This window comes from Myzus persicae, unplaced genomic scaffold, assembly GCF_001856785.1.
Source record: "Myzus persicae strain clone G006 unplaced genomic scaffold, MPER_G0061.0, whole genome shotgun sequence".
Classification (NCBI taxonomy): Eukaryota; Metazoa; Arthropoda; class Insecta; order Hemiptera; family Aphididae; genus Myzus; species Myzus persicae.
In genome coordinates, this window is record NW_019104089.1 from 494,337 (window position 1) to 511,206 (window position 16,870).

The following is a 16,870-nucleotide window of genomic DNA, read 5'->3' on the forward strand; positions in this document are numbered from 1 at the left end:
CACAATGCATACAAAGACTTAAATATATCATAATAGTTTCCTTGGTAATATTACAATATTTTGTCTTTAATTCATAAACCATGCGGTCCCTACCACCATGACCTATTGCAATGTGACTATCGTGTAAAATATCAAATAATTCGTCATTTGATACATAATAGTGTACATTTTCTGAATTATTACTTATAGATTTAATAAGTCGTTCTTGCCCATTGAGTGTTATTATATCATACTTACGAATGTATCTGTAATCCTTTGCACTTTTCTTCCCAATTTTTTCCTTAGCTAATTTAACTTCTTGCAATCTTAACATATATTCTTCTTTGTTTAAAAATGATTTATTATCTTCACGTTTATTTTTCAATAAATCAGATAATGCTTTGTAAAATTTTTGACGCATTTCATTTGAATTCATTTTTTTAATAAAACAATTCAACACTTTTCGAAATGAAAAACTATACAAAACTATAAACTATATTATACGAAAGTACAACGTAGACTGTAACAATACTTATGTTAGGTTAGTTGCCGTGAGTATTAAAACTATAAAAGATACCTATTATTATTCGTTATAAAACAGATACCTAATCTTAACGTGGGTTTTTAAAGTTAAAACGATAAAAGATAACATTGACTACACGACGATAGGATATGTTATAATAACTAGTGAATTTATCAAATTATAACATCGTCTGATTTATCAAGTCAATGTTACAAATATATGTTGATTATAGATAATGACCAAGTTACCCAGGCATTATATTAATTGGCTAGTCAATATCATCATTACCTGAATTTACGACCTTGACGGTAACATATATAATACATGCATATACAATAATATATATATGTTTTTTTAAATAAAAATACCTGCGATGACTTAGGCATTGGGAAACAAAATACTAATAATAATAATATGCATTATACACACAGATATAATAGATACCTAGGTACTTAAAAAGTCAAATTGTTGAACTATTTTTTTTTTTTATTGCATTCAAATGTATAGACGTATATTATATAGGTAAATAGTAAATGTGTAGCTTTAAATTAACTACAGATTCGTAAATTATATATCATGGATATTTAATTCAAGCCAAACTATATTATGTGACACATTAATTAAAAGTAGAGGTTTTGGTATACACATTATTCAAAATATTATATTTGAAATTATATCATTTTTAAAACCAATTGAACTTAAAAGTTATAATTAAAAAACCTAGTAATATGACATGTTTAAAGAAATGTTGAATACTTTTCAGTAAGATTTAAAAAGTAACAATAAGAGCCTTTTAATAAAAATGCAGTATTTAGATAGGTACTTTGAAGTTTGAAATATGGAAAATCACTTATGGGTAGTCCGGTAGTCGTATGAATAGTCCGAATGCAAGTACCTATATAGGTTTTTGACTCGCAGTTACGTATATTATAATGATGTCCAATAACCACTCGCAAAGTCCTAAATGTTGTGTGATATTTTATATTTCCACATATTAATATGATGGAAATAAATTAAATATTTTTTTTTACAATACAGGCTGTATATTGTAAATCAGTAGTTACCTAAAAAGCTAGATGCATAAATATAGGTATACTCGTACATCGTACACTATATACATACGCCATACGTAAATCTACGTACATCTTTTCTTTTTTTCTTTACCTTTTTCACTCAACTACCTATATATTATGGCTTACTGATTTTAATATGTTACTATTTACTTATAAGTTATAATATAAGGAAATGTAAGACATGAGATAAATTTAAGAAACGAAACATTAAATTAAATATAATTTACTAGCGAAAAAATGCATTATGTATTTATGTCTATACAAATGCCAAACCTCTCCTTTGATATATATATATATATTTTTAAATCTAATAGACATGTATTATAAGCACATTTTTCACAAGCTATACACCAATATACAATTATAACTGGTGGAACTGCTTTCAGGTCTGAACCACACGAATCGGAATTGTTCAAAAGCATTGCCGACAACAACCCCGAAGACTTATTAAAATCGTCTGACTCGGACCTGGACGAGCCGTTGGACTATAAAGAAAATTCCTATTTTCCAGTCCGTGTGGGATCCGTCATCAACGACCGTTATCACATAATAAAGAAACTGGGTTGGGGTCATTTCTCAACCGTTTGGCTCTCTTGGGACGACGTGTGAGTATAATAATAAATAATAATATTATATCGCATTTTATTACACGAGTACCTAACGCGCGCAACCTCCATGGCTCCAAAGGCATATTATACAACGATATAACACACGTCTTAATGTTTATACGTTCGCCAACTGCATAGACGCAAATAGCAGAAATATGGGGGGGTTAGGACTTGATGGATCAGGCCCTCTCAAATATATTTCAGAATGAAAAGAGTGAATAAGCAAATTAAAGTATTTAAAATATAATTATAAAACAGCAAAAACAATGTAATATATATTCAATATTTTTATGTGATGAACATAGACTACCGCAATTAAAATATTATCTTTACAAGCTATAAAAAAACGTGACGACTACGAAACATTGAAAATGATATTAATTTAATAGATAGTGAATAAGCAATATTAAAAACAATATAAAAATGGAAATAAGAGTGCAGTTTTTATGTCCGTTGTCTGTATTAGTTTCTTATGTTGCATTGATCCAAAAAAATGTAATATGCTTTTAAAATACTAGGAGGTTATGTGAATCTCCTTAGATTTTTGCTAACCCCCTCGAATGTTCTATCTTAAATGCTCTTAATTCTTATATTCCAACGTTCCTAACCTATAGGATTGGGAACTTTTATATTGACTTTGCTATCTTTTTAGCTTATATCTGTAGTTTTCTTTTTTACAATAATTTCTAGGATTTATATTTTTTTTATATGTTTTACTATAATATAGGAGGTAATCACAAACAAAAAAACAATTTTTTCTTCAACGTTTGTACGATAAAATTATTTATTTGTACTTATTTGTATTACACTATTACGTAATAGATATACATGTTTAATTTTGCTAATTTTGCTATCCGTTTCGTCGATCGTGGCTGACGATGGGACATTCCATTGCTCTAATATTAATGCTGCAAGGAAAATCAAACTTTTAGTGCTTCCCGGTATACCGATGGTTTCGAGCAATCAGTGGTGATCACTAATCAACATGATAACGTTTACGATGATTAGTCGATAGGTACTCGATTCTCGGTCGTACTTCGTAGTGTGTACTGATATTGTTTGAGTTCGTGGATTTTAATAATTTATAAATCTATTATGGGAAAAGATAAGTGATCCAGTAACATAATATTTGAATTCATTTTGGTATATAAGCCTAAAATGAAAGATTTAAGAGAAGACTCGATTTTTGTTTTTAGGTTTGAGTGGAGAGTGATGTAATTTTTTTCGCACATTTGTATGTCTTAAAGTGCTGCTTCCAACGTTTGTTTTGATGATTTCAGGTGCTAAGTCTGGAATACTGCTGCTTATATAGATGACATTTTTTTTAAAATTATTTTGTCTTTAAATTTTGGTTACCTTTTTATTCATAAAATAGTCAAAAATACTGGATAATATTTTTCAAACTTTTTTATGTAATAGAGAGATCCTAATCCGTTAGGAGCGAGGAATTTTTTTTTTTTGAGTTTTTGTTGGTAATTTATTCTTCCCCGTCCGCTGGAAAATTTGAAATGCTTTGTCACTGCCTGTGCTTATAATGCCTATTAATAGTCAAGCTGTTATATACATGGTGGGTATATAAGTAATATATATATAGTAATATATATAGTTTTAACTCTAAACACTTACAGCTTACCTCTATACGACTATACCTACTGTATAAGTACCTTTAGTCTTAAAAATGTACGTGAATGTGTGATTGCTTTAATGCATTTCACGAACCTATAATAGGTACCTAGCTAAAAAGTAGGCTCTCAGCCTGCAGTAGGGAACCCTTCGGGGGTACCTAGCTACTATATTATTGCTGTTAGTAATTTTTTATTACTATCATTATCTGCTTTGTTTGTAGTTTAGCACTTTTTAATCTTCAATAATATATTATACTAGACGGTGTGCAGACGAGATTTCTGCAGTATACACTAATGCACTATGCTGCATTATACCTGACACTAGAATATAATACACAAGTTACATAAAGTATATGTAAAGTTGTTTGTCAGACTTTATATAGAGTCGTTGTGGTTTATATTAAACATACAAGTGATACAACTGCAGAATAATAATGTTTTCATCGTATTCAGGAATGGAAAATTACCATTCATTCGGTGCACGATTTCCGATCATGTCAGAATAACCATGTTCTCAAATTTAAATAGGAAAGTCGGAAGTCACTAACTTCCTTACTTAGTATATGCACTTTCATGACATTCAATATCTCTGTGATGTGAGCAATATTGACAAAACGAAATATTATAACATAGTATTTCAATTGGTTCAGAATCTGAAATAGTCTTGAAAATATATTATAAAGGGATTTGCATACTTATATTACTTGTTTAAGTGTATATTTAATATGTATTATTATTATTTAAATTAATGTAATATCGTTTTTCATATCTGAGACGTTTTAATATTTTTTCAAACAATTTTAAAACAGTTCATTTTTTGCATTGGCGTGGGTTTCTGTTATTCAGATTATGCATTTACTTCAGATTGATTTATTTGTTTATTTTAATAAAATGTCATTAATTATGTATTTATGAACCAGCTAAAAAACCATAGTGAAAACGTGTTCGTTATATTTTAATTTCATAAAATATTAAAATATTGTTGTTATTAATTTATCATCTTTCATCTAGATACCTACTATAGAGTTCAAAATGAATTATCATAATAAATTTAAAACTTATTTTGTTGGTATTAGATAGAATGGAATAAAATTGATTAATTTATATAAATTATTACCTACATTTTGTCATATTATTATTATTTTTGATGATGATTGTAATTTTTTTTTTTATTGTAAACTATTAAATTATTAGAAAAATTGATTTCTTCATCCTATTAGCAGTATAATTAGATACATTTTAACTAAATTATTATCTTACGTCAAGCGATTAGTACATATAATACCAAACAATTGAAAAATATAATTATCATGATTTCATTTTTAATATTTATTAACAATATTTTAATTATTTGCATTAATAATCATTGTTTTAAAATTGATATAGGTAAATTAAATTTGTATTATTTATTAACATAATATAATATCAACCTAACCTATTTTTCACAGACTCTATTATGAATTATGATTATGTAACTACTTCATGTTTGTAATTATCAATATTCTCTTCTTGTATATTTTCATAAATTGAATATTTTTGAAATTTTCTTAACCAACTCCTATTTTTCCTTAAACTGTAGAAACTTTTTTAGAAAACAACTTCTACAATATTAAAATTGCCTGAAGTGGGACAAAAAGATTTAATATTAACGTAATTATATACAAAAACAAAAGTTAATCAACTCAATTTTAAGAAATACGAACAATTTTTTTAAGAATGTAAACAATTTATTTTATTGCAAAATATATAAAAATAAGCTTGATATAATTAAAATGAATTTATAAATCGTCACATTTAATGTATCATCAATCATTAAAAACATAATTAATTATTTTCGAAATATGATCTTATAAGTTATATTATAGTGAATATTTCAACATCATAAATTATGACTTCAGACTTGACCTAAAATCATAATTAATATCAGACCATCTTCTTGGTACCTAGTTAAAAGTTCACATGAAATGAATACGGAATAAATGAATAATATTGTATGATATATATTTCAATGTGATTATTTTTAACTTAAAATCTAAACTATAATATACGTTAATGGATGCCTAAAAAGCTAAAACTTATAATTCAAACTTTAAATAAGATATTTTATCGGTAAAGCATATTTAAAAGCATTCAAATTTAATTTCAAATACAGGAAGTTACCTAAGTTCAGTTTTATTTGAATTTCTCTCAGGTGTTATACGGTGAGAGTTATACTCTCTTTTCTTATTTTTATTGATCTAAAGCCAACAACTTTGGCCATTAGCTATTACGTTAGAAGGATACGGTTGATTTGAAACACGTATTTTTGTGTGTGGCAAGGATGTATTGCTAGAAACCCGAGTGGTCACTGGTCACCCATCCGTGTGCTAGTAACGACTGCCGGTACGTACGCTCAGAGTTGCCGCAGACCGAGCGTACAACCGCGTCTCACCATGACACATGTTGTATTCTATTAACGATATTGTAGTTACATAATGTCTTCAATAGTCCCTAAACTAATTTTTAGCTAAGGAAAATATTTTTTAACGTTATTTAACGTAATCAAGGTTAGCCAATTTGTCTCCCTCTTCGAAACAAAATAATAGAGAGAGATAAATAATATCATTTAAATTTTACTCAAAATTGTTTAGTCAAGTGTATACATAAGTAATAACATCTCACTAACTTTTACATGTAGGTATATATACGATACATGCAAATAATGAAGTTTAAAAAATAAATCATGGAAAATATGAAAATATAATAAAATATAAGCTTTATATTCAAATAAGCATTTTACATCACAATTTTACATTGCTAAAAAACTACATCATTATTTATTATTATTATTATTCTAACAGCATAAGTTAGACATTTTAATGTTCATTGTTTTGAACAGAACTGGTAAAAAAATATAAATAATTTAAATTTGTATAGATAATATGATTGTATTTTTATCATTATAGGGCACACAACTTTTCAGCTCTGAAGGTAGTGAAATCCGCAGTTGACTACACAGAAAGTGCATTAGACGAAATACGAATGTTGAAAAGTGTAAGTATATCACCGAACCCGTACATGCGGATATCTATGTATACTTGTATACTGCACTATGTCACTTATCACTATACAGACATACAGTATTATAATTTATAATCGGTTTATCGGTTATCGTATTATCGTTTATATGTGCACAAAATGCCAACAAATAATAAAATATTATCATAGCAATAATATTATCATACTATTCAGATTTATCGTCACCGAGATATGGATACGAACCGTACAAAGATTATTCAGTTGTTTGACGATTTCCGAATAGACGGTTTGCGGGGTATGCACGTGGTCATGGTATTCGAGGCACTGGGACCCAATTTACTTAAGCTCATCAAGAGGACCAACTACCAGGGGATACCTCTGTACTTGGTGAAACATATCATCAGACAAGTGAGTTCAGCCGCTCAGGCGTTCAGCTGAGAGAACACGTTCTCAAGAAAAAAGTAGCTGCGCGCATTATATAAGTATTATTCACGCTGTATGAATAATACCGATTTGTGTGTGTGTGAACCTATAGGTGCTGCAAGGGCTGAAATACCTTCACGAGACTTGTCACATAATTCACACGGACATCAAGCCTGAGAATATATTGATTTGTGCTCAACACCAATACATAAAGCTAACAGCCGAAAACAGTTGCAAACAGATGTCTATACTGAGCTTACGTAAGTGTAGGAGGTACCTATATTATAATACAAATCATTAGGCGCCAATGCGTCCACAACTTATTGTAGAGTGGAGTATATTTGTACGGTGTAGTACTCGGCTGTCTTAACTAGTACCGTAGGTCTAACCTGTGTCACTTAATAGTCTATATAAGCATATATATATTGTATATTATATAGGAGGTACCTATATTATAATACAAATCATTAGGCGCCAATGCGTCCACAACTTATTGTAGAGTGGAGTATATTTGTACGGTGTAGTACTCGGCTGTCTTAACTAGTACCGTAGGTCTAACCTGTGTCACTTAATAGTCTATATAAGCATATATATATTGTATATTATACTTTATAAATAACATTAAATAAAAGTATTTAAATACCTGTTATTTTGCATTTTCAATGCAATAGGTGTTAAAGTTATTTGGTATTTATTCTGCGAATACAAAAAGGATATTATTTACAAGTCTGGGACACAAGCGCTAATGGATTGTGATGACAGTTCTATTTAACAACGATCGACTTGCACCGAGCAACAAAATGTTTGCTAACAATTCTTATAATATAATACATAAGTATTTTATATAATGTCAAACAATTCAAAATATCACTAATACGATTTACCAAAGAGTCAAATAAATAGATTTGGCTTGAGAAAAAAATCCAACCAAAATACCAAATTAAAGTAAATAAAAAAAAGTTAGGTATTTAACAACTAAAAACAATCAATTAAACAGATCAATACTATTTTTTTTCATTAGAGCAGTTAGTGCTTTAAAAGTACCGTGTGAAAGAAATTATTGTTTTTTTTGATTTGCTCAGTTTCCCGATAAAAAACTAACCTTAACGAAAATAATTACGAAAAATTTAAGACATTTCCGACAAGCCCATTTTTAACGTAAATTATTTCGTGGTAGGGCAAAAAAATAATAAATTTCAGAAATATACAAATTTTACACTAATTTAAGTATTAGGTATAGGTTTATTGTCTAAGCAATATAATATAAAATAAACAATTGATTATAAATTTAATAGTTTCAAAAATAATAATGAACTATGTTTCATTCTAATGAAAATCTTAACATCAGATCTTGATTCACTGTCAAAACTTTAATCTTTTCTGACATTCAATTAAGTTAGCTCGATGGTCACTATGAACTATGCTCTTCGAATACACATCTTGCATGGCTAGCTAGTGCCTATAGTAACCATAGTTCCTTCGATCTTCCTGATCAGGTCCGGACAATTTGAAAGTCATTAAATATCGTTTGGTAGACTAAATTACGTATAATATTATGTATAATTTCCAGTATACTAGTATCATTTACAGCAATAGTAAATATTTTACTGAAGGTATCTACGTCAATAACTGTATATTATTTTATTCTTATACGGTTTTATAGTTATTTACTGATGTATTTAAGTATTTTATTAATATGCCCATATACACGAAACATGGAGCTATCATTTATTCAAATACATCAACTTGTAAGGTTTATGAGTTTAAAATCGGTTTGAATATAAAATTATTATTGTAACTACTTTCAATTTTGTAATTATATAGGTAACAGAAAATGTGGAAAAAATAACGCCGATGAAAGATTACAGGGTAATTATCGATTAGACGGAATTCGATCGGAACAATCGTTGGACATGGAGAGCGGTTAGTATAAAATATATTTTATTAGTCGCCTGGTGTGACACGGTGGGTTGTATTCAGTCACGAAATGTGTTCTAGTTGTAATCATTGGCTGGCGTCTCTAGTTCCCGGATGGGTGACCACCCGGGTTCTTCGTCACAAATCCTCGACACACATCCTCGTGTTCCAAACCAACCGTACCCCCCAACCCACTACAAACATAATTGCCAGGCGCCCAGGCTTAATATCGATAAAAAAATACTAATTGCCTAAATGGTTAATGATAACAATAACTTAACATCATACTGATCAACTACAGTGGCGTATTTTGGGGGAGGGGGGGTGTCCACGGTGTCTGGACACTCCCCAAACCAAAAAAAAAATTCAATCTTTAATTTTGATAAATTTTAAAGGGAATTAGACAAACAGAAAAATGTGGTCCGTTATGAACTATTTTAATATTATACAAAGTCCTACACTAATTCGGAAAGAAAATAAATTTAGTTTTAAATAATGTACCTATCCTAGTATATTTTTAATTATTTATAAAACTGTTATTCTTATAGCACCACTGATATCGAATGTAACAAACAAAATATATAGTAATAATTATTAAATTATTGTGACCGATGATGATAACTATATAGGTACTAATGTATATTAATATCTTTAAATAATATTATGTTATTATTATCCTATTACAGTATACATGCAATTTATATTTTTATCTTGCGGCTCTGTGCCTTCATGTGTCTGTGTTACTTGTTTTTCCAACCGGAATTTGTGTTGTGTTTATTTAGATATTAATATACTACAATGATGTTTTTTTTTAAATATAATTATACGTTGGATCTTAAATATCCATGTACATTTATTTTAAAACATATTATTTTTTATCAATTGAATTTGAATAATTTTTCATTTAATCGTCGCCGAAGAAACAAGGCAGATAAAATATACATTGAAATAGTAATATTATCATATTCTTGAATTCATTATTTAAATTAATTTATATAATACTTTTAAGTGTATTTACTATTTTCTTTTTTCTATTTTAAAAATTATTATTTGCTTTTATTTTTAAATTAAAATTATGTTTACAGTATGTATTTTATACATGTATGATTTAAGTTACATAAAAATTACTACTTTTAATTAAATAAACAAAAAATGTTTCATTACAATATTTGAAGAGTATATTATTATGAACTTAGTGGTAGTATAATGTAAAACAGAGAAATATTGCAATCAATTAACAAATAAGTATATACCTATATTATCTGGACACCCCCCAAAAAAAAACATACAACATACGCCACTGATCAACTATGCATATAAATTATAGATAATATTATTAAGATCTGATGATTTTGATTTCTTGTCAAATATCTGTGCAGAATTTTCATCTACTTCAGAATAACGAACTACAAATTGTTGTGAATCATCATCTACCAAATGGCTAATATAATTATTATTCTATTTGTTTAACAAATATTTATTACTTTTGTATGTTTTGTTTAGAGAGTTATGCCGAATCAAATTGTTATTTTAGAAAAATTAGTAAATTCAAAAGATTATACGAATTGTTGGATGATTTGGGAAGTGTAAATATTAAAATAGCTGATCTCGGTAACGCTTGTTGGGAGGTAATTATTGTGTCTTAAATCTTAATTATTAATAACGTGATGGTATTTGCATCATTAAATAATGATATCATGTTATTATGTTAACACTCCATTAGTGTTTTTAACTATTAACATCGAGTGTATAATACCTAAAGTGTCATATTGAACACTCGGTATTGCAACATATTATAATACTGAACTTGAGATTATTATACATATATTTGTATGGTATTGCAAAATAGGCATAATTTATATCTTTTACATAAGACTTGTCATAATTTTATCTTATTTTTTCGTAGGATAATCACTACACAGAAAACATTCAAACTCGTCAATACCGAAGTCTGGAGGTTCTCCTAGGTGCTGGATACGGCACACCTGCGGATATTTGGAGCACAGCTTGTCTGGTATGTTTTTTTCAACTATGACTTTTAATAATATATTTGTGCATATTGTTTTCTGTGTCTAACAAATTTAAAATATTTACTTGAAACCTATTACTAGAAATATTTGATTGTAACATAATCCATAGGTATATCTTAAAAATATTTATATATCTAATATAATAACTTAACTTGTCAGGTGGCACCGCTAAAAGCCTTCCTGTTCTTAATATAAATGTCATTGTGCAATTTACAGCAGATTTACTTATTATAACATGTTTGTATAGATCGTAAATATATTAATCTAAATAAAAAAAATGTATAATAATACATTATATTTCTTAAATAAATACATATATCTTAACGTTGTTTTTGATTTTACAATGACAAGTGGTTTTTTTACGTTTATTTTCGCAAAAACACTTTTTGAGATTTAAGTATAAAAGGTAGATACTTAAACATACAATATTATTTAATTTTCAATTAAAAAATATATTTATTATAAATATTAGGTAGGTATGTAATTAATAGTAATATCCAATAGGTATGAACAAAATGTAAGCAAGCTATCATAACATACAAAGAATAAAAACAGCTTCGTTGCAGACTTGCACTTGAGAATCGTAAATGTCGAACTCGATGACTCGTTGTAGCTTTCAGATGTACAATCGCACATACCTTAAGATTTTAACAGGATGCCATACCCAAGTGTGTTTAATATACCCTATATTATATACGCATAACTTGCTAAAAAATATAAGTATCGTAAAAACCATCATAGGAACACAGATAATGTTCCTACCATAAAGTTTCATAATAGGTCGATTCACTCTAATGTTTAAACTAAAGGAATTAAACGTGATCTGTAGAGCGTAAATTACCTACTTGTAAGACGGAGACAACAAATGCGGATGTTGCGTCCTCTCAATATCTTATACAGTTATAGATTTATACGTATAAATGTATAATACAGTAAATACACGTTACATGAATATTGTAATTTGTAGATACGGACAATACGTACTTAAATAAAACACGTTCAAATTTTCAGGCATTCGAGCTGGCTACCGGCGATTTTTTATTCGACCCGCACTCTGGGGCCACTTACAACAAAGACGAAGACCATATAGCCCACATAATCGAGCTCTTAGGTCAGATACCGATGTACGTGATTCAAAGCGGCAAGCACTCCAGCAGCTTTTTCAGGACCAACGGTAATATTAATGATTTAATGCATGTAATGCAACTCATAAACTCATTATTTTTTGTAAAGCCACAAGATTTTGATAAGTCACGTTCACTGCGTATGTACTTAAGAGGATGCCGTAAATTCGCTTTTTAAGGGGTTTGTGTAGGCAATTTTAAATAATTATTCAAAGTAACTTACAAAAGGTCCTGTACTCCTACGTCAATACTATTGATAATAATTGTTGTATAATTACTAAATCATATTATAGGAAAACTGTTTCACTTGGGAAAAAAGTGAGAAGCCTACAGTTATAGATAAAAACCCAAATTTACCCAATTAAAAGAAGATTAATTTTACTGTGCTCTTTTTTTTTCAATTTCATGTTTGCAAAGAAATTAATTAAGATTGACTAACATAAATATAATGGGTTATAAAACTAAAATAGACGTATTTTTAGATTCTTAGTGTAGTTATGGAAGCAATGTCGGCTCGTGTGGTTCTCGGGATGTGGGGCACAAATATTTTACCTCCTTCCGGTCTCCCGTCTCTAATTTCTAATGATTCTAAAATGATTTTTAAATGTATTTATTTATTGTATAATATAATGTTGTACATTATTAAAAGAAAAATGTCAAATATAATACGCTTAAAATATTCTTTAAGCAATCGATAAAAACAAAATATTGTCTAATAACAATATAAATACAAATAAAACAGTGCTCGAACAGTATTGCGAATGACATATTTTATTATTTTTGTACTCGACCATTATAATTACGTGGAAAAATAATATGACTAAAAGCCGAAGACTGCCGATAATATTCCCAAATAAAAATAGAACTCCGCTGTGTAATTCGTGCCGACAAGTGGGGACCTACGGACGATTTTATGCAGTAGTTCGGGGCACAGCGGGTTTGTGACCGCCACGCATAAACGAATATTAATAAAATCATATTATACAATATTTATTGATCACTTGAAACATCGCGTCTGATAGAACTTCAATAATTGTCAGTTTTACCAACTATAATAATTATTAGGTATGTTTGATGTTTTATTTTGATTTCATTCTTATTATTCAAAATGTTAGATAGTGCTTGAGGAAATAAACTGTACAAATGTATTGAATTATTTGAATTTACAATTATGTGTAATGTTTTATCTGATTTTCTACTTTTACTTTTGTAGTTTCTGGTAGCTAATTGGATCTAGTTAGTAACCTATATAGGGGTCAAAAGTAAAAAATTCACAATATTTTTCAAAATAATTGAGAAAAATGAAAGAAAAACGACACAATATATTAGGTATATTATTTTATTGTAATTCAAAAACAAGTAACCTACCCAATAACCTGAAGTCTTAGGTCTATGATTCCTTAAAAAAATTACAATGTTATTAATGCAATATTTTTTATGAGCATTTAAAGTCAGAATTTTAACATTTGCATATTACTTCATAGTCAAAATTTAAAATTTAATTTTTCATACGCATGATTTTAAATCTAATACAAGATTCCTCATGAGTAGTTCATAGTTTCATGCTGAAACCAAAAACCTAGAATATATACAAATGCCTTTATTATAGACATTTGAATTTCTCATTTAGACGAAATTAGATATTAAATAAATAATAATAATTTTATTTATTTTCACACCTGTTTTACGACACGATTGAGCAAATTTATCGCCGTATCGAATCATAATATAGAAATACAAAAAAAAAACCTACACGATTGAATTTAAAAAAACATTGCTATATTACCTTTTTCAATTTTGAACTTTATCATGCAAAAAATATTAATTTAAATAATTATGAATTATAATCATACAAATTATAATAGTTAAAAAATAACTAACTTTACCTGTTTGATAATAATAATAGTAGTACCTTCACTATCGTGAAATTAAATAATATGACATATTAAATTGAATACTGATGTACCTTGGTATCTGTACCCATTAGGCATAAAATATAAAGTAGTAGAGATTTAGTATTTTTACAATTTTAATATTTGTTTCGTTAAAGCTTTTATGTTAAATTATATTTTTTAATTACTGCGGTGGATTGTAAGTTTATAGGTTTATGTTGAATTGAATTAATTTTGATTAAACTATTATTTATTGCTATCGATAATATTTTCGATAAAGCTGGGGCCTGGTCTAGGCTCACAGCTCGCAGCTCGTTTAAGTTTGATATTTTATTCATTTGTAATAATAATAATAATACTGAGAATAATAAGTTACAAAATGTCGGGAACGTGAATGTGGAAACGTCGCATAAAATATTATATTATGGCCAATTGCGTTGCTAAAAAGGTATATGCTCTATCTTGTTTTAGGGAATTGGCACGTGGTAAATGTTTTTTTTTTTATAATATAATACGAGAAGAATAGAATAAATGGTAAATTGTATAATAAAATACAAACTATTTTTTTAATATTGTTTTATTATGGGTGTTTTACTTACGGGTTTTTTTTAAGTAGGTCCCTGGCTTAAGTTTTGTTTCATCAATGTATATTATTTGTAAATTTTGTATTGTTTTAAAGATAATGCATCTCAATAATAAAACATATTTAAAGCCATACTACGCAGTGGACGCCGCAAAATTGTGTAGTGTGGCTCAGTCGGTCAGTCGATTTAAAAACGGCTGTTCAGACGGTAACGTTTAACGGCGATAAAACCGTTCGGAATCGACGCCGAAAATACCGCAGCCCGCTGGAAATCGAATCGGACTGTTGTCTGTCTTGCTAAATATACTTAAAATAGAAAAATCATCCATTCCAGTTACAGATTGTGTAAAAAAAAACTATTCCAACTTATCGATCTAATTACGGGAGCACCGCCATGTCTCTTGTACTCTTTAGATCTTACTATTTTCTTTACCTTACTACTTTTAAGATTTTAACAAATTTGGATTTATACCCTATTAAAATTTAGAAATGTGGTCTTTAACGAGGATTATTACGCTTATTCATATTAAGACATTTAAATCTGTTTTCGATAGTAAAATCGCTTAAACGGTTTTATCAAACCGATAGAATCAGACCAATCGGTATGATGGAATGAAACAAGATAGATTTCATCTGTATATATAACCTATCTAATCTAAAATATATTTCCGATACAAAACTTCTCCAGCGTTTACCGTTCGGTAAAATCCGGTCGGTCGTCTATTTGGACCCTTATACTAACGGTGAGTCTCAAGACCTCTTAAAATGGCCGTTTAATCGCCCTCGATAATATTAAATACATAATTTAGGTGGACCTTTACGAGCATCGTAACTGCAAATTGCTATACCTGCATACATAATTAATCATTGTTATACCTGTGCATAATTTTCCGTTACAGGCAATTTGAAACACATCAGTAACTTGAAACCGTGGTATCTATACGATGTGTTGACAGAGAAATACGAGTGGAACACGAAGGAGGCCAAGGCATTCTCATCGTTTCTGACACCAATGTTAGACTTGGATCAGGATAATCGAGCTTCAGCAACCCAATGTCTCTTAAACCCATGGATGTTGGCATAACGTATTCGTCATTCGATTATAAATAATTATATTATCATAAGTAGGTAGTATAGTGAAATTTCCATTATTATATTATACATGTGTGTGTGTTTACGAGTTTTACAGTTTTTAACTAATTATACAAACAAATGATTATACATACAGCATAGATACATACATACATTCATAGATATATATCCGACTGTATAAGCTCGTATGTATACTGCGTCTATATAACACCAATTAAGTTATATTTAAATGTTGTAAAATATATAATATAAACGTGTATGGCTATGTATTTTTTTTATGATCATAAGAGAGATGGACATTATTATATTTTGTCTTTTGCCCATAAAAGAAAAACGGGATCAACTATAATATAATGGCCTCACGCTTATATTATAAGACTCAATTTTCACTGATATATATTGAGAATTGAGATACTAACATTTATTAAATTATACCTTCTTTAAAAATTGTGAATAAAAATTAATATTAGTATCAAAGTTATTATATTTACAATGTATTAATCTTGAACGAACTAGGATTTTGATGAGTATACAATCTTTATAATGATATACGGGGTGATCGGGTTAACAGTTAGACAGTAAGACATTCAATAATAATGATTGTTACATTTATTGATCAACTAGTAGTTCTTTTTTTTTTACTATTATTTATTTATTGTGTACCTTCGAATTCGACCTCAATTCGCTGCCCTTTTCACAAATTGTACATGTCGTTTATGATATTTATTATGTGTATTTAAGTATAATTTTTAAGTACCTACTCGTATAATACTTACAACTTACCAGTTTTTGGCTCCGCGTTCTCGGGGTCAGTGGCGACTCGTGTATATGTGCACACGTGCACGTGCACTATCTACTAAAACTCAAGAAAAATTGAAAACATAAATCATGATAAAACAACTAAGTCCCTGTATTGTTATTAAGATTTTGTTTCAAAATTTAAATCTGTAAATTCAGAATATGAAAATAATATTATAATATTT

General features: G+C 28.6%; 1 protein-coding gene across 1 annotated transcript in view; it reads left to right on the forward strand.

The window, feature by feature from the left end:
• Positions 1-16,507, forward strand: part of LOC111038587 (SRSF protein kinase 3-like) — a gene marked incomplete at its 5' end in the record, with an annotated part of 26,348 nt that extends 9,841 nt beyond the window's left edge. Inside the window, 9 exons of the mRNA XM_022321743.1 lie at positions 1,962-2,180; positions 6,754-6,841; positions 7,040-7,234; positions 7,362-7,509; positions 9,074-9,172; positions 10,670-10,794; positions 11,073-11,180; positions 12,208-12,370; positions 15,695-16,507. Coding sequence (XP_022177435.1) covers positions 1,962-2,180; positions 6,754-6,841; positions 7,040-7,234; positions 7,362-7,509; positions 9,074-9,172; positions 10,670-10,794; positions 11,073-11,180; positions 12,208-12,370; positions 15,695-15,879 — 1,330 coding nt within the window. The remainder of the gene's footprint in view (positions 1-1,961; positions 2,181-6,753; positions 6,842-7,039; positions 7,235-7,361; positions 7,510-9,073; positions 9,173-10,669; positions 10,795-11,072; positions 11,181-12,207; positions 12,371-15,694) is intronic.
• Between the last annotated feature and the right edge of the window lie 363 nt (positions 16,508-16,870).